Source organism: Arvicola amphibius, chromosome 14, assembly GCF_903992535.2.
Source record: "Arvicola amphibius chromosome 14, mArvAmp1.2, whole genome shotgun sequence".
NCBI lineage: Eukaryota > Metazoa > Chordata > Mammalia > Rodentia > Cricetidae > Arvicola > Arvicola amphibius.
In genome coordinates this window covers 2,343,756-2,361,674 of record NC_052060.1, presented here as the reverse complement: position 1 = coordinate 2,361,674, position 17,919 = coordinate 2,343,756, and the positions used below count along the sequence as shown (strand labels likewise).

At 51.4% G+C, this 17,919-nt stretch overlaps 2 protein-coding genes across 3 annotated transcripts; both read left to right on the top strand.

The window, feature by feature from the left end:
* The first annotated feature begins 185 nt into the window (after positions 1 to 185).
* On the top strand, positions 186 to 8,293 carry Flad1 (flavin adenine dinucleotide synthetase 1). Of its 2 annotated transcripts, none has more exons than XM_038311463.2 (8): positions 186 to 295; positions 735 to 957; positions 2,923 to 3,667; positions 4,273 to 4,420; positions 5,723 to 5,821; positions 5,906 to 6,095; positions 7,914 to 7,987; positions 8,075 to 8,293. In XM_038311463.2, the coding sequence occupies exons 2-8, from the start codon at positions 877 to 879 to the stop codon at positions 8,208 to 8,210; spliced, it is 1,473 nt and encodes a 490-aa protein (XP_038167391.1). In that variant the 5' UTR covers positions 186 to 295; positions 735 to 876; the 3' UTR covers positions 8,211 to 8,293. The 2 variants fall into 2 exon arrangements, with proteins under 2 accessions (XP_038167391.1, XP_038167392.1); XM_038311464.2 differs by lacking the exon at positions 186 to 295 and adding an exon at positions 380 to 539.
* Positions 8,294 to 8,434: 141 nt separating this feature from the next.
* On the top strand, positions 8,435 to 9,390 carry LOC119801032 (lens epithelial protein). The gene has a single exon (XM_038311465.1). The coding sequence runs from the start codon at positions 8,776 to 8,778 to the stop codon at positions 8,959 to 8,961; it is 186 nt and encodes a 61-aa protein (XP_038167393.1). The 5' UTR covers positions 8,435 to 8,775; the 3' UTR covers positions 8,962 to 9,390.
* The last annotated feature ends 8,529 nt before the right edge of the window (positions 9,391 to 17,919 follow it).

Sequence of the window (17,919 nt, the reverse complement as noted above, 5' to 3'; positions counted from 1 at the left end):
CCTAAGTCCCGCCCTCCACGGGCAAAGTCCTGACCCCTATTTTTATTTCCGGCAGCGATGACCATGTGGTGTTGCCAATAACAATTTTACATTTCCTTCAGCGCCTAGATAAAGCGCGGAAGCGACTGCCGGCTAGACCAATAGGACCACTGATAGGTGTAAGCGACAGCCAAAATAACCAACCAGCATGAAGTGCTGTAAGGCGGGACTTTGAGTACGGAAGCTGTCGTGTGACATGCGGAAAGGAAAGAGTGAAGGGCCATGCGAAGCGGCGAAATAGGCAGGATGGTACCAGGTCAGTGATCTGAAGCCTGGTGAGATAACAGATTTCGGCCTAGAAAGGGTGCAGAAGTAGGTTGAGTTCTAGTCAGTGGCGGGGGGGGGGGGGGGGGAGAGGAGAAGAATGCATTTAAAGGGGCCGGAGGCCCAGAAAAAGGAAGATATTTAAAGGGACAGGTGACCCAGAGAAGAGACGCTTAAAGGTACAGATATCCCAGATAAATTCCAGACTTGCTCCGCAGACGGCGATATCTAAAGTGGTAGGTTTTGGAAGAACATGGGACTTTAAGGGAACAGGAATCGAGACGCTTTTAGGATCCTGGGGCTTGAGACTACGTTAAAGAGGCCGGAGTAAAGGAAACGTTTCTAAACGTTGTGACTAGAGAAGACTGAGCCTACCTCTAAGAAGGAAGGTACACTCCTGCCCTCTCCATTGTCTTTTCTGGCTCTTCCAGGTTCTCTTGACTCCCGACTCTGTTCTCAGGCTATGGCCCCCAGTATCCTGTAGACCTGGCGGCCCCTCAGTGCTTACGTCCCCTATTTGGGGTTCTGAGTGGCTACTGGAGAGCCTTACAAAAGAGCAGCGAGGGCAAGACCATGGCATCTAGGGCCTCTGAACTTCCTCCGGGACGCAGCGTGACGGCGGGCATCATCATTGTTGGAGATGAGATCCTTAAGGTGTGTCTAGAACTGAAGAGGGGAAGGCACGATATTCTCTTGCTGTGGGCTTTCTTTTCGGGGAAAGGTGATGAACTGGGATGGGAATCCTCTTGCTTGCCCTGTAGTGGGTCCCAACATATTGGAGGAAAAGTGACCCTCCTGTTACTGAGTTTTTCTGTTGAAAGATGGGTAGCAACTTCCCTACAACTTATGATGGTGGGAGAACCACACAATTACCGGAGGAGCAGTAAGGAGAGGAAGCACGGGTGTAATTAATGTGTATCCAGCCTATTTGGAAGTTATTCTAGGAGCTCAGCAGACTGGACAGGGGGCGAGAAGGAAGGTACTAGAAGAGAGGACTCTATTCTGGATGATCAGGGGTTTCACTAGAGAATATGGCAGGCATAGGTTTGTCATAGTAATTTTGTCCTGATTCTTTTTATATTACATGTGGCCTTACAAATTAGCAACAATTCCATGAAGTTGGGGTTTTTATTACAAATCTCAATAGATTATGAAACAGCCTAAAAGAGGCTGCGAAACTTGCCCAAGGTCACAAGCCTACAAAGTGCTATGAGCACATAACACACGTGACACACACCTTTAGTCCCAGCACTTAGAAGGCAGAAGCAGGTAGACTTCTGTGAGCTTGAAGCTAGTCTGGTTTACATAGTGAGTTCCAGGACTGCCAGGGCTACACAGAGAAACCCTGTCTTAAAATAAATAAAAGGAAGAAAATGGTAGATATGGAATTCTAGCCCAATTCTTCCTACTCCAGAGCACAAACTTTTTCTCAGACAGCCCTGGCTGTTCTGGAACTCACTATGTAGACCAGACTGGCCTTAAACTCACAAAGATCCACCTGCCTGTACCTCTGGAGTGCTGAAATTAAAGAAAGAGGTGTGCCACCATGCCAGGCTTAAAGGTTTTTATTTTATGTTTATGTGTCTGTGTATCTATCTGGGAATGCTCACAGAGGCCAGAAGAAGGAGTACGATTCCCTGGGGTGGGACTTAAGGCTACTGTGAGCTGCCCAGTGTTAGTGCTGGGGACCAAACGCTTCTCGGCTGAGCCATCTCTTCAACTTCAGAATGCTGTTTTTGTATTTTATTTTGAGACTGGGTCCAACACAAACTCTTAACAGCGCATCCCTCTATAGAGAAGTAAAGGTGAAAGCTAGGAAAGTAGACGCACATCATAGCCAGCCAGCCTTTAATGATTGCAAAAGATTTGAGCATTCTTCTGTCTGCAGTTGGAAACAACACAGGCTTTTGAGCACACAGTGACACAACAGAAAAGTTACTTAGAAGGCGGGGCAGAGCATAGGGGCTGGAGGCTGTCAGCATTGTGCAGGTGAAAGGTGCTAAGGCCCAGCCTAACAGCGAAGAGAGATGGCGAGAATTTTCAGAAGTGGGGTTGCAAAATGAAAGGCCTAACTGACCATGGACAGTGTCTGGGACGCCACCGAGCAAATAACGTTAACCAGAAATGTGGTGAGGCTGTCTCATAGGCACTGGAAGTCAGCTCCTACAATTGAAACTGTTGGGTTGGTCCAAGTCAGAAGATCCACACAGAATTAATGATTGAATCTATGGGTGAGGTCAAGATCAAACTGCAGAATTGACAACCAAATCTATAAATGCAAGTGAGGTTGGGATGAATGAATAGCAAAGCAGCCCCAAGGAGAAGCCTCGTTTTTCAAGACAGGGTTTCTCTGTAGCTTTGGTGCCTGGAGCTAGCTCTTGTAGACCAGGCTGGCCTCGAACTCCACCTGCCTCTGCCTCCCGAGTGCTGGGATTAAAATTGAGCACCACCACCAACCGGCTGATTTTCTCATTCTTGTTCCCACTCCAAGCTCCTTGGCAGCCTAAGTGGGTACCCTCCCCAAAACAGAGCACCCCATCATTAGACAGATGTAGCTATCTTCCCCCTCTGCCCTTCATCCCCCAGCACTGACAGTCTTACCCTTCCTCCAATCCCTAGGGACACACTCAGGACACCAACACTTACTTTATATGCCGGACACTGCGCTCGCTGGGGGTCCAGGTTTGCCGAGTCTCTGTTGTACCTGATGAGGTAGCCACCATTGCAGCCGAGGTCACCTCATTCTCCAGCCGGTTCACTCATGTCCTCACCGCGGGGGGCATCGGCCCCACTCATGACGATGTAACATTCGAGGCAGTGGCACAGGCCTTTGGGGAGGAGCTCAAACCACACCCTGAACTCCAATCAGCCATCAAAACCCTAGGAGGGGAGGGTTGGGAGAAGCTGTCGATGGTGCCCTCCTCTGCCCGCCTGCATTACGGCACAGACCCTCGGACTGGCCAGCCCTTCAGATTCCCGCTGGTCTCTGTCCGAAATGTCTACCTCTTCCCAGGAATTCCGGAGCTGCTGCGGCGAGCACTGGAGGGACTGAAAGGACTGTTCCAAAACACAGCTGTGCAATTCCACGTGAAGGAGTTGTATGTGGCCGCTTCCGAGGGCTCCATCGCCCCCATCCTCACTGAGGCCCAGGCCCACTTTGGGCGTAAGCTTAGCCTGGGCTCCTACCCTGATTGGGGCAGCAACTACTATCAGGTGAAGCTGATTCTAGACTCAGAAGAGAAAGAACCCGTGGAGGAATGTCTGGCCTATCTCACTGCACATCTGCCGCAGGGATCATTGGTCCCCTACCTGCCCAATGCTGTTGAGCAGGCTGGTGAGGCCGTATACAAACTCGCTCAGTCAGGTAGGAGTCTCTTTGGGGAAGGCTTCATGGCCCAGAGTCTGGGTTCTCCTCCAGATCTAGAAATGCTTCAGAGGGTTCCCCATAGATCCAGGGAAAAGAGGAGAGGCGCCGTTGATCCAGCCCCTTCCCCAGCACTGTGCTGGGTGTCAGAACAGGTGTGCTCTTCCTTGAGGAGTTCAACAAATGGAATGTGAGTCTGCAGCAGACTCCACCCCAGAGATAGCAGCTTTGATTTGGGGTCAGAGAAACGTTCTCTAAACAAATGACCAAACCCGAGAGATGAGGGTGTGGTTGGATCTGGAGGAGGGCAGGAACAATGTGAAAGGAGACTGGGAGGAAGCAAATGGAGCTGCAGAAGGTGGAAGCAAACCCCAGCAGCCCACACTCCCACCCCTCAGTCTTGCCCCAGAGGAAACGCTGAAACCAAGGTCGTGTGAGGTGGGGCTGAGCAGCTGGCAGAGAAGCAAACAGTGCAGGGCAGCGTGAAGAGTTTGGCTTTGATCCCAGGCACCAGAAAAATAGTAAAACTTTTTAACAAGGGTAACATGACTTCTTTTACAGCCATGTTTACCTAGTTGACGTTCTCTTCCCTGTCTCCATGGCAGGATCGTGTCTGGGGAGAAAGGCAGCTAGCGCCCTACAAACCATTGAGACTGCCCTCGATCAGTACGACCTCTCCAAGCTCTGTGTGGGCTTCAACGGAGGCAAGGACTGCACTGCCCTCCTCCACCTCTTCCATGCAGCTGTGCAGAAGTAAGCCCACCCCGGCAGCCAGGGCCCCAGAAAATGCCTACACCAAACCTCTGCAACTCTCCCTTGGGAAGGGAGAAAGGGTGTAGAGGTGGGGCTTGCAAGGAAAGGCAGCTGAGTGGTCGAGCAGTGCCCATCCCCCTACCACAAGGAAGTCACAGTGTAGGTGAGATTTATCAGAAATGGCCTAGCATGGTAGCAGTCCTAGCAGGCAGGGGAGGGGATGTCACGATGTCTCATCGGAGCTCAGGAATGGGGGCTAGCTTAGGGAGTGTTTGTGTATGCACCTCATACAAGTCTTGGTCACAAGAGCATTGGCTCATCAGGGCATGGAGTTACAGGTGGGTTGTGGGTCACTCTGTGGGTTCTGGGAATGGAACTTGGGTCCTTCACAAGAGCAACAAGTGCTTTTAATTGCTGGACTAACCCTTAAGCCCATGAGTTTTTTTGTTTTATTGGGCTGTACATTTTACTCCCCTCCCTTCTCCCTCCTTCTACTTTCTCCCATGAACCCCACGCTCCCAATTTACTCAGGAGATCTTGTCTTTTTCTTCTTCCTATGTAGATCCATGTATGTCTCTCTTAAGGTCCTGTTTGTTATCTAGGGTCTCTAGGGTTAACCCTGAGTTTTTTTTAAGTCCTATTTAAAAAAAAAAAAAATCAGCTGGGTGTGGTTTAATCACAACAGAGACAGAGGCAGTGGAGATGCATTGGTATGATTTGAGGCTAACCTGGTCTATAGTGAGTTCCCGGCCAATCAGTGAGACCCAGATGTTTTTTATTGTTGTTTTTATCGTAGAATAACAGAAATGATGCTTAGTTTGAGAACAGAATGAGACAGATAGGCACTGTGGCACATTCCTATCACCCCAGCCTCAGGATGCTTAGCCAGGATTGCAAGTTGAAGGCCAGCTGCTACATAACAAATTACAGCATAGCCTGGGCTACACAGCAAGACCCTTCTCAAAACAAAAGGATACGAGATCAGAGTGGACTTCTGGAGGAAGTGGGTCTAGGTTTGCTGGAAAGATAAGGAGTGCCGGGTGGCAGTGACTCACGCCTATAATCCCAGTGCTCAGGAGGCAGAGGCCGGCAGATCTCTCTTGAGTTCAAGGCCAGCCTTGTCTACAGAGTGAGTTCCAGGACAGCCAGGGCTACACAGAGAAACCCTGTCTCAAAAAAACTTAAAAGGGGGGGGGGGCATGGGTGTTTGTGATCCTAGGAGCCAAAGAGAATCCTGAGAGCTCTCTGGAGAGCAGCTTTTCTGCCCTCCCTAGCGACTCTGTGGACCCTTACTCTCCCCAGGAGATTCCCTGATGTTCCAAAGCCTCTCCAGATCCTGTACATCCGTAGCATCTCGACTTTCCCTGAGTTGGAACAGTTTCTACAAGACACCATCAAGAGGTATTAGGACCTGAAGTTTTGGACTCCATTGGGGCCTTGGCAGAACCTACCCTGATCCTCATCTCTGTTCTCTTCCTCCCTAAGGTATAACCTTCAGGTGTTTGAAGCTGAGGGTAACATGAAGCAAGCCCTGGCTGAGCTTCAGGAAAAACACCCCCAGCTGGAGGCTGTCCTGATGGGCACCCGACGGACTGACCCCTACTCCTGTAGCCTCAGCCATTTCAGTCCCACCGACCCTGGCTGGCCTTCCTTCATGCGCATCAACCCGCTGCTGGTAATGCGACAGGATTTTCTGCCTTGGGGTCCTGTACCTTTCCCTTGCCTGCTGGGAAGAGGCTAGAGACCAGGTTTCTGTCTCCCAAGGGAGGCCGTGTTATTTGTTCATTCATCCTTTTGACCAATATTGAGCATTAATTCAGTAACTTGCATTGTGCTTTTCACTGTTGTCAAAGCAGTGCCCTGGGCCTGTGCTAGCCAATATGATAGAAGTCATGTGCTCGTACTTGAACTGGAATTGAAATGAAATATAGATTATGGGGCTGAGGATATGGATCATTTGCTATAGTGCTTGCCCAGCACACTTGAAAATCATATATGGTGGTGGCTCATGCTTATGATTCCCAGCCTTCAGGAGAATTAGAAGTTCAAGGCCAGAGTTGGCAAGATGGCTCAGCCAATAAAGACACTGGCTGCCAAATGTGATAACCTCACTTTGATCTCCAGGACCCAGGTGGTAGAAGAGAACACAGACTCCCATAGCTTGACCTTTGACCTCACACACTCCCTGCACACGTGTGTACACACCACAAATAATACAATTTTTTAAGGTTCAAGGTAAGTCTTAGCTACGTTGTGATTTTGAGAACAGTCTGAGCATATGAGACCCTATTTCAAAAATAGAAAGGAAAAAAATATGAATGATTAAGACCACTGAGAGGGTGAGGGAGAGGGTTATGTGACTTCAGGCCAGCCTGGGTAAAACCCTGTCTAAAAAAACAAAAGCCAGCTGGGCAGTGGTGGCACACGCCTTTAATCCCAGCACTCAGGAGGCAGAGGCCGGCCTAGTCTACAAGAGCTAGTTCCAGGACAGGCTCCAAAGCTACAGAGAGACCCTGTCTTGAAAAACCGGAAAAAAAAAAAAAAAAGAAAGGAAATAAAAGCTTTGGGCTATTTATTTTCAAAAGGTGAAATTTATGGCATGTGATTCGTAATGTCATTTTTTTTTAACTTAGATAAAATTTAAAAGTTCTTAGGGCTGGGTGGGCTCATTTGGTAGAGTACCTGCCTAGCTCTGCATTCAGTCACCGCACCACACAAAACCAGGGTGGAGCTCATCGGGTGGAGTGTACTCTGGGGTGCACATCTGCCCAAGCCCGCCCATCACCCATTGCCTTCTATCTTACCCCCTAGGTTAGGTCACTGGGGAATTGGGAGTAGGTGAGGAACAGAAGTTCAAGGGCATTCCCAGCAGTATATTGGAGCAAGGCTAGCCAAGATCTATAAGACATGCCTAGTGGTGCACACCTCTACTCCCAGCATGTGGGAAAATAAGGCAGGAGGATGGCCATCTTGGGAACTGTATGAGCTACATAGTCAGACCCTACCAGAAGGAGAGAAAACCCACTTAATATTTTCTGTGTATGGGTGCTTTGCCTGCATGAATGTCTGAGTGCTGTGTCCACTCCAGGTGCTGGGGTCTAGAAGAGGATGTCAGAGTCCCTGGAGCTAGAGCCACAGACCGTTGTGAGCCAAATTGAACCTGGGTCCTCTGGAAGAACAGTCAGAGCCCTTAACTCCTGAGCCATCTCTCCAGCCCAAATGTCATACGGGCCACATTTCAAATGCCCACAATAGGACTAGACACTTCCACCATGGCAGAAAGCTCCAGACTTAAACACACAGTCCTTCCCCATCTCCTGAAGCTTCCACCTCAGGGGCAAAGTGGCTGGGGAGTGGAAACTGGCAGGAGTAAGGGCTTTCTCCATCTCTCTACTTAGCCTGCACAGAGCAAGTACAGCAGAGATCTGGATAGCACCCGGGACGGCAGTGGTGGGCATGGTGAGGACTGTAGTGACTTGTCTGTCATTTATAGGACTGGACCTACAGAGACATCTGGGATTTTCTGCGCCAGCTGTTTGTCCCATACTGTGTCCTGTATGACCGAGGGTAAGGTTGTTGGGTGGGGTGCTGGGAGGATGCTTGGATAAGGAGAACCCACCTTATCATCCACATGCTCCTGTTTCAACACTCCAGGTACACATCACTGGGGAGTCGGGAGAACACAGTGCAGAACCCAGCCCTGAAGTGCCTGAGCCCAGGAGGGCACCCCATCTACCGTCCAGCGTACCTACTAGAGAACGAAGATGAGGAAAGGAACTCCCGCATGTGATCTTACACAAACTGGGACAAGACGCAAGGAAAGGGGCTGGCCCAGGGTATAACCTGTCATGTCAGTAAATCGTACCTCCCAGACCATTGTTGGTGCCTGTTGCTCCTCCGTGCCTTTCTGCTTCAAGCTCAAGGGAAGCATAAGTGAACCAAGGTTGTCAGCTTTGAACTGGCAGTGCTCACTCGGACCCAGAGTGGACTAGAACATACCAGACAGGAGCTAATAGGGATGATTCTTAGTGCCAGCCTCAGAGCCACCAAACGGGAACTGGCAGCAAGACCGAGGATACCAACCGTTGGGAGTAGGAAACCAGGCAGTGGACTGCCTGCGCAGAGGGAATTAGGCTCTCCTGGCTGTGGAGGTTGGAAGATGGAATAGCCAAGCCCTCCCTTCTAACAACCACTACCCCTGTCTGTAGGGCTGACTCAGCCTGTTCCAAGGCCCAGAACCATCTTTTGCTAGACCCCAGAGCCTTTGTCCTTAGTCATGAGGCCTGAGGGGGTGGGGACAGTGGATAAAAGGCCCCAAAGGCAGCACCACACCCTTCCACTGGGCTGCTGTTCACATGAAGCCACCAATGCAACCCCTAACCCAGGCCCTGCCCTCCTCCCTGGGAAATGTCCTTCGAGGCACCGGTTTCCAGGTGCCTGTCATTAAGATGGGCACAGGGTGGGAGGGCTTACAGCGAACTCTGAAAGAAGTAGCCTATGTCCTCCTCTGTTGCTGGTGTATCAAGGAATTACTGGATTAGCGGTGGCAGGGAGCACCTCCTGTCACCCCTGACACCAAGACCTGCATCACTCAGGTGAGGTGGGGGAGGGCAGACGTCAGGGGGAGTGGCTGCAGCTTCTGTGGAGGAACCTGCAGCCCAGCTGTCCTTCACCAACACGTGAAGAGTGAACTATTAACTGCTCTGTGTTGTCCAACTGTCTGACTGCCTCATCCTGGGGCACCCATTCCCAGCTCCCGTCTCCGCTGTATGTCTGGTAGGCACGAGCTTGGCTTGCTGGCTAAGACACCAATGAGACTGCAGCCTCCAGAATGGGTACAGTGAGCCCACCAACCCAGATGACTGCTCCTACCATGTACTTGAAGAACCAGGAATGAACTGCCCCTAAGATCTCTGGTAATCCTGAACTACACATAAAATAAACGTGCCCTCGAGGCCAAAAATTCTAAATGTCTAAAGGGGAGTGAGTACGTGTGTGCCCAGAAAGGGCTTTAGAGCCAGGGTGCGGACCAGGAAAGAAGGATGGATCTCCGGAGAACTGAGACAAAACAAAACAGGTTTGCTGACTGGTGCCGGGATAGAAGAGCGGGACAGAAACACCAGGTTCCTCCCGGCCTCTGTGATAGCAGAAGAATAGAATGAGCCTTATTCTGTGAGTCCCAGGGTTTTAGGACAGGGATCCAAGAACTCAGCCTTTTTCCAAATAGGAGATGTGACCTAGGAAGTTCCCTGTCTCTAAGGAACATGGGACCCAGCTTGTGGAAGGTGTCCCCGTTCACACACAGCTGTGAGAGGAAACATCTGTGTGTTCACACCAGTCCCTCAGGCCCATCACAGCACACCTCTCTCAGGAGTCTGAGTGAGTACACCAACCCTCTCTTCCTCCTAACAACATCAACAGTTCATGTGCGTGTTTATTAATTTGTTCACACCGATCACCGCCTCACCTAAGCCCTCTTTCTGAGCACCCTGGCCTGTCACTGCCCACCTTACCTGCCACACCGACCTGGAGGTAGTGGAGGTAGTATTTAGTTCCTGTCTCCCTCCCTGGGGCCAGCTCTTCTTTAGTCTTTTTCTTAGTCAACTCCTTTTTCTCTGGGCCTTTTGGGTTTTGTTTATTGTTGGTTGTCTGGCTGGTTGTTTGAGTTTGGGGGCTTTGCACTTACTAAATATGCTATCCCAAATGCTGATTTTTGTTGTCATACAGATACTATGTGAACTAGTTGTGGTGGCACACACCTTGAAGTCCAGCACTTGGGAGGCAGCGGCAGGCAGATTTTGAGACCAACCTGATCTACACAGCAAGTTCTAGGCCAGCCAGGGCAACAAGTAAATACATAAATAAACACTTTTGTTTGTTTGTTTGTTGAAATGGGTTTCTCTGTGTAACAGTCCTGGCTGTCCTGGAACTCACTGTGTAGACCAGGCTGGCTTGGAACTCACAGAGATCCACTTGCCTCTGCCTTCCAAGTACTAGGATTAACAGCATGATCCACCATGTCCAGCATAAATAAATACTTTGTAAAAAAATACTCATCAGGCCATGGAGGTGCTCGCCTTTAATCCCAGAACTTGGGAGGCAGAAGTAGGTGGATTTCTCTGAGTTCCAGGCCAGCCTGGTCTACAGAGTGAGTTCCAAGACAGCCAGGACTATTATAGAAAGAAACCCTATCTCAAAAACCACCCCCCAAAAAATAACAAAAAAGAAAGAAAGACTGACAGACAGACAGACTATATGGTTGGGTGCTCAGGAAGCTGAGACATAAGCATCACCAGTACATCACCATCCTGGCTGTATACTTCCAAGTTACCTATGGCTACATAGGAAATCTATCTCAAAAAAAAAAAAAAAAGAATTTGAGATATAGTTAGCACTGGAATACTGCTTACCTAACTTGTCTAGGCTCTGTAATCCCCAGCAAGGTGTGTGTGTGTCAAGGTGTGTGTGTGTCAAGGTGTGTGTGTGTCAAGGTGTGTGTGTGTGTGTCAAGGAGTGTGTGTGTGTGTCAAGGAGTGTGTGTGTGTGTCAAGGAGTGTGTGTGTGTGTCAAGGTGTGTGTGTGTCAAGGTGTGTGTGTGTGTGTGTCAAGGAGTAAGAGTGAGAAAGCTCAGAGGCAAGGTAGAAGGTTAATTTAAGAAAAGCTGTCAAGAAACAAGTCAAGCTAAGGTCAGGCATTTCTAAGTAATAATAAGACTCCATGTGTGTGATTTATTTGGGAGGTGGGTGGCGGGCCCGCCAAGAGAGTAAAGAGTAAAAGAATCCCACTACCACCATCCCCCTGCCTCAGCCTCCTGAGTGCTGTAATTACAGGCAAGATCCACCATGACTGGCTTTTGACCTGGTGTGTTTACTCATGGTTTGTTGACATACTATGCACAGTGCTCTGCATCTTACCTTTTTTTTTTTTTTTAAGATTTATTTACTATGTATACAGTATTCTGCCTACATTCATGCTTGCAGGCCAGAAGAGGGCACCAGATCTCATTACAGATGGTTGTAAGGCACCATGTAGTTGCTGGGAATTGAACTCAGGACCTTTAGATGAGCAAGCGGGGCTCTTCCAGCCCTGTGCCATCTCTCCAGCCCTGTACCTTACCTTTTTAAAAACTGTATTTGTTGAATTTTATTTTATATGTGTTGCTGTTTTGTCCAATGCATGTCTGTATGAGGGTGTCAGATCCCCTGAAACTGTAGTTACAGACAGTTGTGAGCTGCCATATGGTTGCTGAAATTGAACCCGGGTCCTCTGGAAGAGTGCTCTTAACTGCCGAGCCATCTCTCCAGTCCTGGACCTTACCTTTCCTGTGTGAGCTGTGTACAGGACATCTTAACAGTACATTTATCGCTTCCTGTTTCTTCTTAAAACATTATAAGTGCATGCTTTTTTCCCTCTTTCTTTTTCAAAAAGAAAACAGGATCATTTACTAGTCTGCTGTGGGGCCAGAGCAAGCGCAGCAGTAAGAGAAGTGTCTGCTGCCATCTGCTGCAATGCTGCAGTAGGCCTAGAACTCACGGAGATCTGCCTGTCTCTGCCCCCTCCCGCAAGTACTGAGATCAAAGGCGTGTGTCACCATGGACCGGTAGTCCTAGAGCTACTACAAGTCATGATTGTTTCAGCCTTGCTGATCAGTGCCCTTTTCTTTCTTTCTTTGATTTTTGAATCCTAGCTGCCTTCAAATTTGTAGCAATCCTCCTGCCTCAGCTTCCCCAGTCCTGGGATTAGAAGGATAAACCACCATATCTGCTCAGTACCCTTCCAAATAACCAAAACTGCAGGACAGAACTGCCACCTGGCTCCTTCTGAACCCTCCCTCTCGCCCATCCACCACCCCACGCAGCACTGCAGAAGGAATAGGGAGGTCTGAAGCTGCTAGTGGAGGGGGAGGGGGTCGCGCCTGTGCCTCTCCTTCCTCTAGAGTCTGCATTCTGCCTGGCCAGCTCCTCTTTTCCCTAATTCAGTCCTGGCCCAATGCCTTTTTCCCCTCTAAATCGTACTTGAATTAAGTGGGGCAGTACCTGAAGTGGACCCCAGAGTCTGAGGTCTGAGTACAAAGGCTTTTGCCAGAAGAGAGGATGTTTGGCAAAGACGGTTAGGGAGGTGGTGGATAGAGAGAGCAGAGGCCAGGGCTGTGCGCAGTGGCAGGATGGGAGCTGGTGGAAGGAAAAGAATGAAGAGTGGCGGAGGCCCAAGGAGAGCAGCAGCTGGAGAAGCTTACAGCGGAAAGACATGTCACCCTTCTAGAGTCTTCTCAAAGATGTCTCCTTTAAGCTGGGAGTCCAGTGCCTGGGGGTGAAAACAAGAGGATCACCTCCAGTTTGGGGCTAGCATGGGCTACGCAGTAAATTCAAAACCAGCCTAGCCTAAAGAGTGACCCACCCTGTCTCAAACAAGACCAAAATGATTGGTTTTGTTTCAAGACAGTGTTTCTCTGGATAGCCCCCAGCTGTCCTGGAATTTACTCTGTAGACCAGGCTGTCCTTCAACACACAGAAATCCACCTGTCTCTGTCTCCTGAGTGCTGGAATTGAAGGTGTGTGCCCACCACTGCCCAGATGACAAAATTTTTTTTTTTTTTTTTTTTTTGTTTTTCGAGACAGGGTTTCTCTGCAGCTTTAGAGCCTGTCCTGGAGCTAGCTCTTGTAGACCAGGCTGGTCTCGAACTCAGAGATCCGCCTGCCTCTGCCTCCCAAGTGCTGGGATTAAAGGCGTGCGCCACCACCGCCCAGCACAAAAACATTTTTTAAACAAAAACCTCAATGTGTAGCTTTTCCAGCCTGGAAGATGAGATTGGCCTCAAAGTCATAAATAAATTTGCCTTTCTTTCTTCCTTTCTTCCTTTCTTCCTTCCTTTCTTTCTTTCTTTCTTTCTTTCTTTCTTTCTTTCTTTCTTTCTTAGTATACTTTGGGGCTGGCAAGATGGCTCAGGGGATAAAGGTACTTGCTATCAAGAAGCCTGGTCAACTCAGTCCCCTGGGCCCACATGATGAAAGGACAGAGCCAACTCCTGCGAGCTGTCCTCTGACCTCCATACTTGTGTGTGTGTGTGTGTGCTCAGGAGCACAAGTACACCAAAACAGCAGGCAGGCTTGAGTGTGCTGGTGAAACCCTACCTCAGAACCAAGCAACAGACAAAATGTGCACACATACGTACACAGCAAAAGTAGGCAAGATAACAAAGGTAATTATACCACATTAATTTGAAGAAGCAGGCCCAAAGAGGTAAAGTGATTTAACCCAAGGACAGAGGACAAGGCTCTTTGATAGAACTCGGTGAACCTACACTTTCAGATCTCAGCTTTACGGATTGCTAGGCTGGCACACATCAGTTTCCCCTACCTGTTCTGGAGGCTGACTCTGGAGCTGATTGATCCTAGGAGTTAGAGAACAACATGGGCAATATAGTAAGATTCCTGTCTAAATAAAAAGAAAACAGAACCAAAATGAGGGTTCCTCATTAATTTGTCTTCTCTTCTGGTAGAAATGGTTTAATTGCTTTGGAGGCAGAGCCCTGCAAGTGTGGAGGTAGCCCTCCTAAACTGAAGCTCACTGTGTCCTTGGCTCCTTGGATCAACCTTTTTTTTTTATTTGTTTTTCGAGACGGTTTCTGTTTGGAGCCTGTCCTGGAACTCTCTGTAAACCAGGCTGGCCTCGAACTCAGAGATCTGCCTGTCTCTGCCTCCTGAGTGCTGGGATTAAAGGTTGCACCACCACCACCGCCCAAAAAGAGCTCCTTGGGTCTTGAACACCCAAGCTTCAGGAGCTCATGCCAGAATAAGGTGGGCAGGGAAACAAGATACCAACACAGAAAGGGGAGTTACCCCTGGGCTCCTTGTGGCCCCTAGCAGCCCCAAGGGTTAGGGGAATAGTTGGGGTTGAAATGGACCAGACCAGACCAACAAGCTAAAAGTGACCTTCAAGTATTCCAGCAAGAGAAAAGCTTTTCTGTAGATTACATCACATTTGGATCCTTGGCTGGAATGTGAGACAGAGGTGGGGACGGGACACACATAAGTAAGAAAGGGATCACAATAAAATGAGTTTGAGGGTTGATGGGGCCATAGTCCCACATTTTCACAGCAGACGGAGAGACACTGGAGGGAAGAGGCTGGCAATCATGGATGCACCATGGTACTAACACCCTCCCAAGGAAGGGTCTTTGTATTTCGTTTACATATGAAGCCCCCCGACTCCGTTTCTAGGTGGCTCTAGGACTCCAGAGTCTTCCATCCTCCTTAAGTTTCGAATCTGGAACCATCCACAGCCTCTTAGCCACACCGCCCGTTCTTCAGGACCGCTACCCTACACCCCTAGCTGGCTGGGATTTAGGAGCTTTGCGCCACCTGGTGGCGAGTAGGAAGCAGGCTGCGCGCAGAGGGATTCTGTTTTGCCTGCTCTGGGACGCAGAGTTTTGGAAAACGTTCCCCGGAGCTTCCTGAAGCTATTTTTACCACCCCGAGCCCTGGGGGGCACAGAGATCCCAGCGGCGATTAGCACAGCGCGGCAGCGGGCTCCAGCCGAGAGGCCCAGAATAGGAGCGCTGTTATAAATAGTGCTACCCGCAGGTGTGGGGGGAGTCGGCGGGAGGGAGTACCCCTGGCAGCCACCGCCCCTTTAGGTGGGTTGGGCGGTCGCGGTAGGGGTTCTAGGGGGCGGAGGCAGGGAGGGGGCTGCGGTCTGAGCGCCCCCAGCGGTTTCCTGGGCGGCGGGTTTTTCGAGGGAAGCGGAGGCTGCCGCGGGAAAGGGGCGGGGGAGCAGAGCATAGGTGGGCGCCTGGTGCAGGCGGAGGAGCTGCTTTCAGCTCAGCCCCCCCACAACCAGAAACGGGCCCCCAGACTCACTTTAGGACCCTGCCAAAGAGAACCTCGCCTCCAGCAGCCAACTGCATTCTTTCTCCAGGACTCTACAAGCTCTGTCACTGCTCAGCAGCCACTCTTCGGTGTACTTGGACCAGCCAGTCTCGTAACCAGGTCGCCACTCAGAGTCGCTGTCCCCAGCCTTAGGTGTAAAGTCCTTCTTGCTAGGGCTTTTATCCTTCTCAGGACAAACACCTCACTCTCGGGGTATTTACTCACCTATTTTCCTCATACATTAAAGTCTAGAATCTAGAAAGTTGCCTGAAGATTTAAGTCTGAGTGTGAAGGAGGGGGCGCTTACAAGGGGCCCCTGTAGGCCCCACACTTGCCTTCCAGTTCCCAGTACCAGTTCAGATGTATAGAAGATCGGGATTTTGGGGTGCAGGCTCCCTGTAAGGGGACGGGGTCCCACCAGCGCTTTAAGGTTTTTTTCTGTCTCCGGTTTGGCAGTTAGGACCCAAAGTTGGATGGATAGTAGGCAGGAATTTCAAGTCGCCCCCCCCCCCAACATGAACTATTTGTACCACAAGAAAAAGGAAAACCTGGAAAAGAGCCACTGGGGAGCTAACAGATTTCCAGGACTGCTGGAGAATGGTAATCAAGCCGCAAAGGATCCGGGTTGTGTCGAGTCAGACACAACTCCAGCGGGACGGCAGGTGTGTCTCGGTTCCCAAGGAGCTACTAACCAGAACTTCGCCTTGACTTTCTGGAGTCCTGGGCCACTTTTCTACCCTCCCCCAAATGCTTTTCCTAGGTCTTTATACCCTTCTCGTGAAAGCAACACCCCCCCCCCCATTTTACTTAGACATGAGCGCTGCTGCCTTGCCCCGGGCCCGGCCCGTTCCCTGGTCAGCGAGACCTGACAGCGAGGGAGGGAAAAACCCAGTACGGACACTTCTTGCTCGGAATCCTCCCGACTGGAAACACCAGGAGCTAAGAAAACCCGGAGCAAAGATCAGACTGGACCCAGGGCGGGGGGGGGTGGGGGGGGAGGAACGTCCGGACGATAGGAAAACCCGGAACGGATTACTCGAGACAGAGCTCCCCATGCCTACTGCTAGCCACTGGTCCCTATTGCCCCCTAATTCTCCAGTGAGATAATGTCTGGGATGGGGGGCTGTTTGGTTTGGCCTCGGCCCTCCGGGGCGCCTCACACTTTCCGCCCCTGGCTGAGGGGCAGAGCGGCAGCCTCTAGGCTGAGTCACGTAAGGGGGAGAAGGAGAAAGAGGGAGGGAAGGACCGACTCCGCCCCTCCCCCCTGCTCGGGGATCCCGGGTCAGCCCGGGTGAGGGCCCGGGCCCCCCTGGCGCCGCCCATTGTGGTCCAACAGGTTGAGCTGGTGTCCTGCGGAGCCACCTGCTAGAAAGGGAGGGAGGCCCTTTGCGCAGGGGGGCTGGGAAGGAAGGACAAGTCCGACCCGGTTCGGCCTGGCCTGCTGATGCGAAGCTGAACCTGGCCCTAGAGAGCGGGATTTGATTCCGTTTGAAAGCAGTGGGAGGGGCCCTTTTGGGGTACGTAGCACCGCCGGCCCAGTTGGAAGCGTCCCTCAGAGGCTACCTTTCTCTGTTGGCCGGGCACTGAAATAAGAATGCTGGTCCTTCCCAGATACACACAAGCAGACGTCCTAAGACACCCAGGCCTCGATCACCATCAGGGTGTCGGAGTCAAGACATCCCTCCGCAGTAGGGGTCTGTTCCTCCACTAAAGAACAGGCGGGTGCCCGGGAGGGAGCGCACCTCCCCCTTCCCCTTCCCAGACTCCGTCCCTCCCCTCTGAAAATGCCAAGGCAGCAACCGGCACTGGCTAGAGCGCAGAGGCTCCTTGCCCGGGGCACCGTTCCCTCCCCGCGGGGCGCCGACACGCGTGGGGAGGGACGCAGAGTGCCGGCCGCCCCAACTCCCCCGCTCCCTCAGCGGGGGATGGGCCCAGGGGCCGCAGATGAACGTCCAGTGGCCTTCTCCCCTTCCCTCCTGGCGGGACCCCACTCCTTCCCCACGCAGCCTATCTGTAACATCTCCTGCCCTTCCCTCCGCAGGTGCCGAGCCCGCAGAAGCCCCTCTCGAAAGGGAGGAAGTCCCTGAGGGGTTGCTCCGCTCCCTGGCCACTGCGGACAGTCTTCGGCCTCCCTCCCCTTCTGGTCTCAGGCCAGCCCCAAGCTCCACCCACTCCCTGGATGAACCCTAGGCGCGTCCCAAATGGGATAGGCGGCTGTTCAGGCCAATGGGCGGGCAGGGCGGTGGCGTGCAGGGGGTGGAGCTGGCCAGCAGCAGAGGGCTGGACGGGGGTCGGAGGCGGAGCTCCAGTTAAGGTGGACTGGAGGAAATAGTGGTAGAAAGCAGAGAGGGAGAGGGATCGCGGCAGGTGAAGGGAGATAGAAGGAAAGAAGGGAAAGGAAGAGGGTGGGAAAGGCTCTGGGAGCGAAGTAAGAGCTCGGAGGAAGGGGGCGAAAAGGAGGGAGGGATCCATATGCTCTCTGCTGGAACTAGCTGTTGGAAGAGGTGGAAGTTTATGTCCTTATTGGGCGGAGGGAGGGGGTGCCTGGGGGGGGCGGATGAAAAACCAGGAAGTGACAGAGGGTGTTGCTAAGGGTGGGGGGGGAGTTTGGGGGTGGCAGGGGCGGGGGGA

Bases quoted from the DNA above. Each gene is read 5' to 3' on its own strand.
- Flad1 (XM_038311463.2), top strand. From the start codon at position 877: ATGGCATCTAGGGCCTCTGAACTTCCTCCGGGACGCAGCGTGACGGCG. The intron at 958-2,922 runs GTGTGTCTAGAA...TCCAATCCCTAG, and splicing joins TTGGAGATGAGATCCTTAAG to GGACACACTCAGGACACCAA. The intron at 3,668-4,272 runs GTAGGAGTCTCT...TCTCCATGGCAG, and splicing joins ATACAAACTCGCTCAGTCAG to GATCGTGTCTGGGGAGAAAG.
- LOC119801032 (XM_038311465.1), top strand. From the start codon at position 8,776: ATGAAGCCACCAATGCAACCCCTAACCCAGGCCCTGCCCTCCTCCCTG.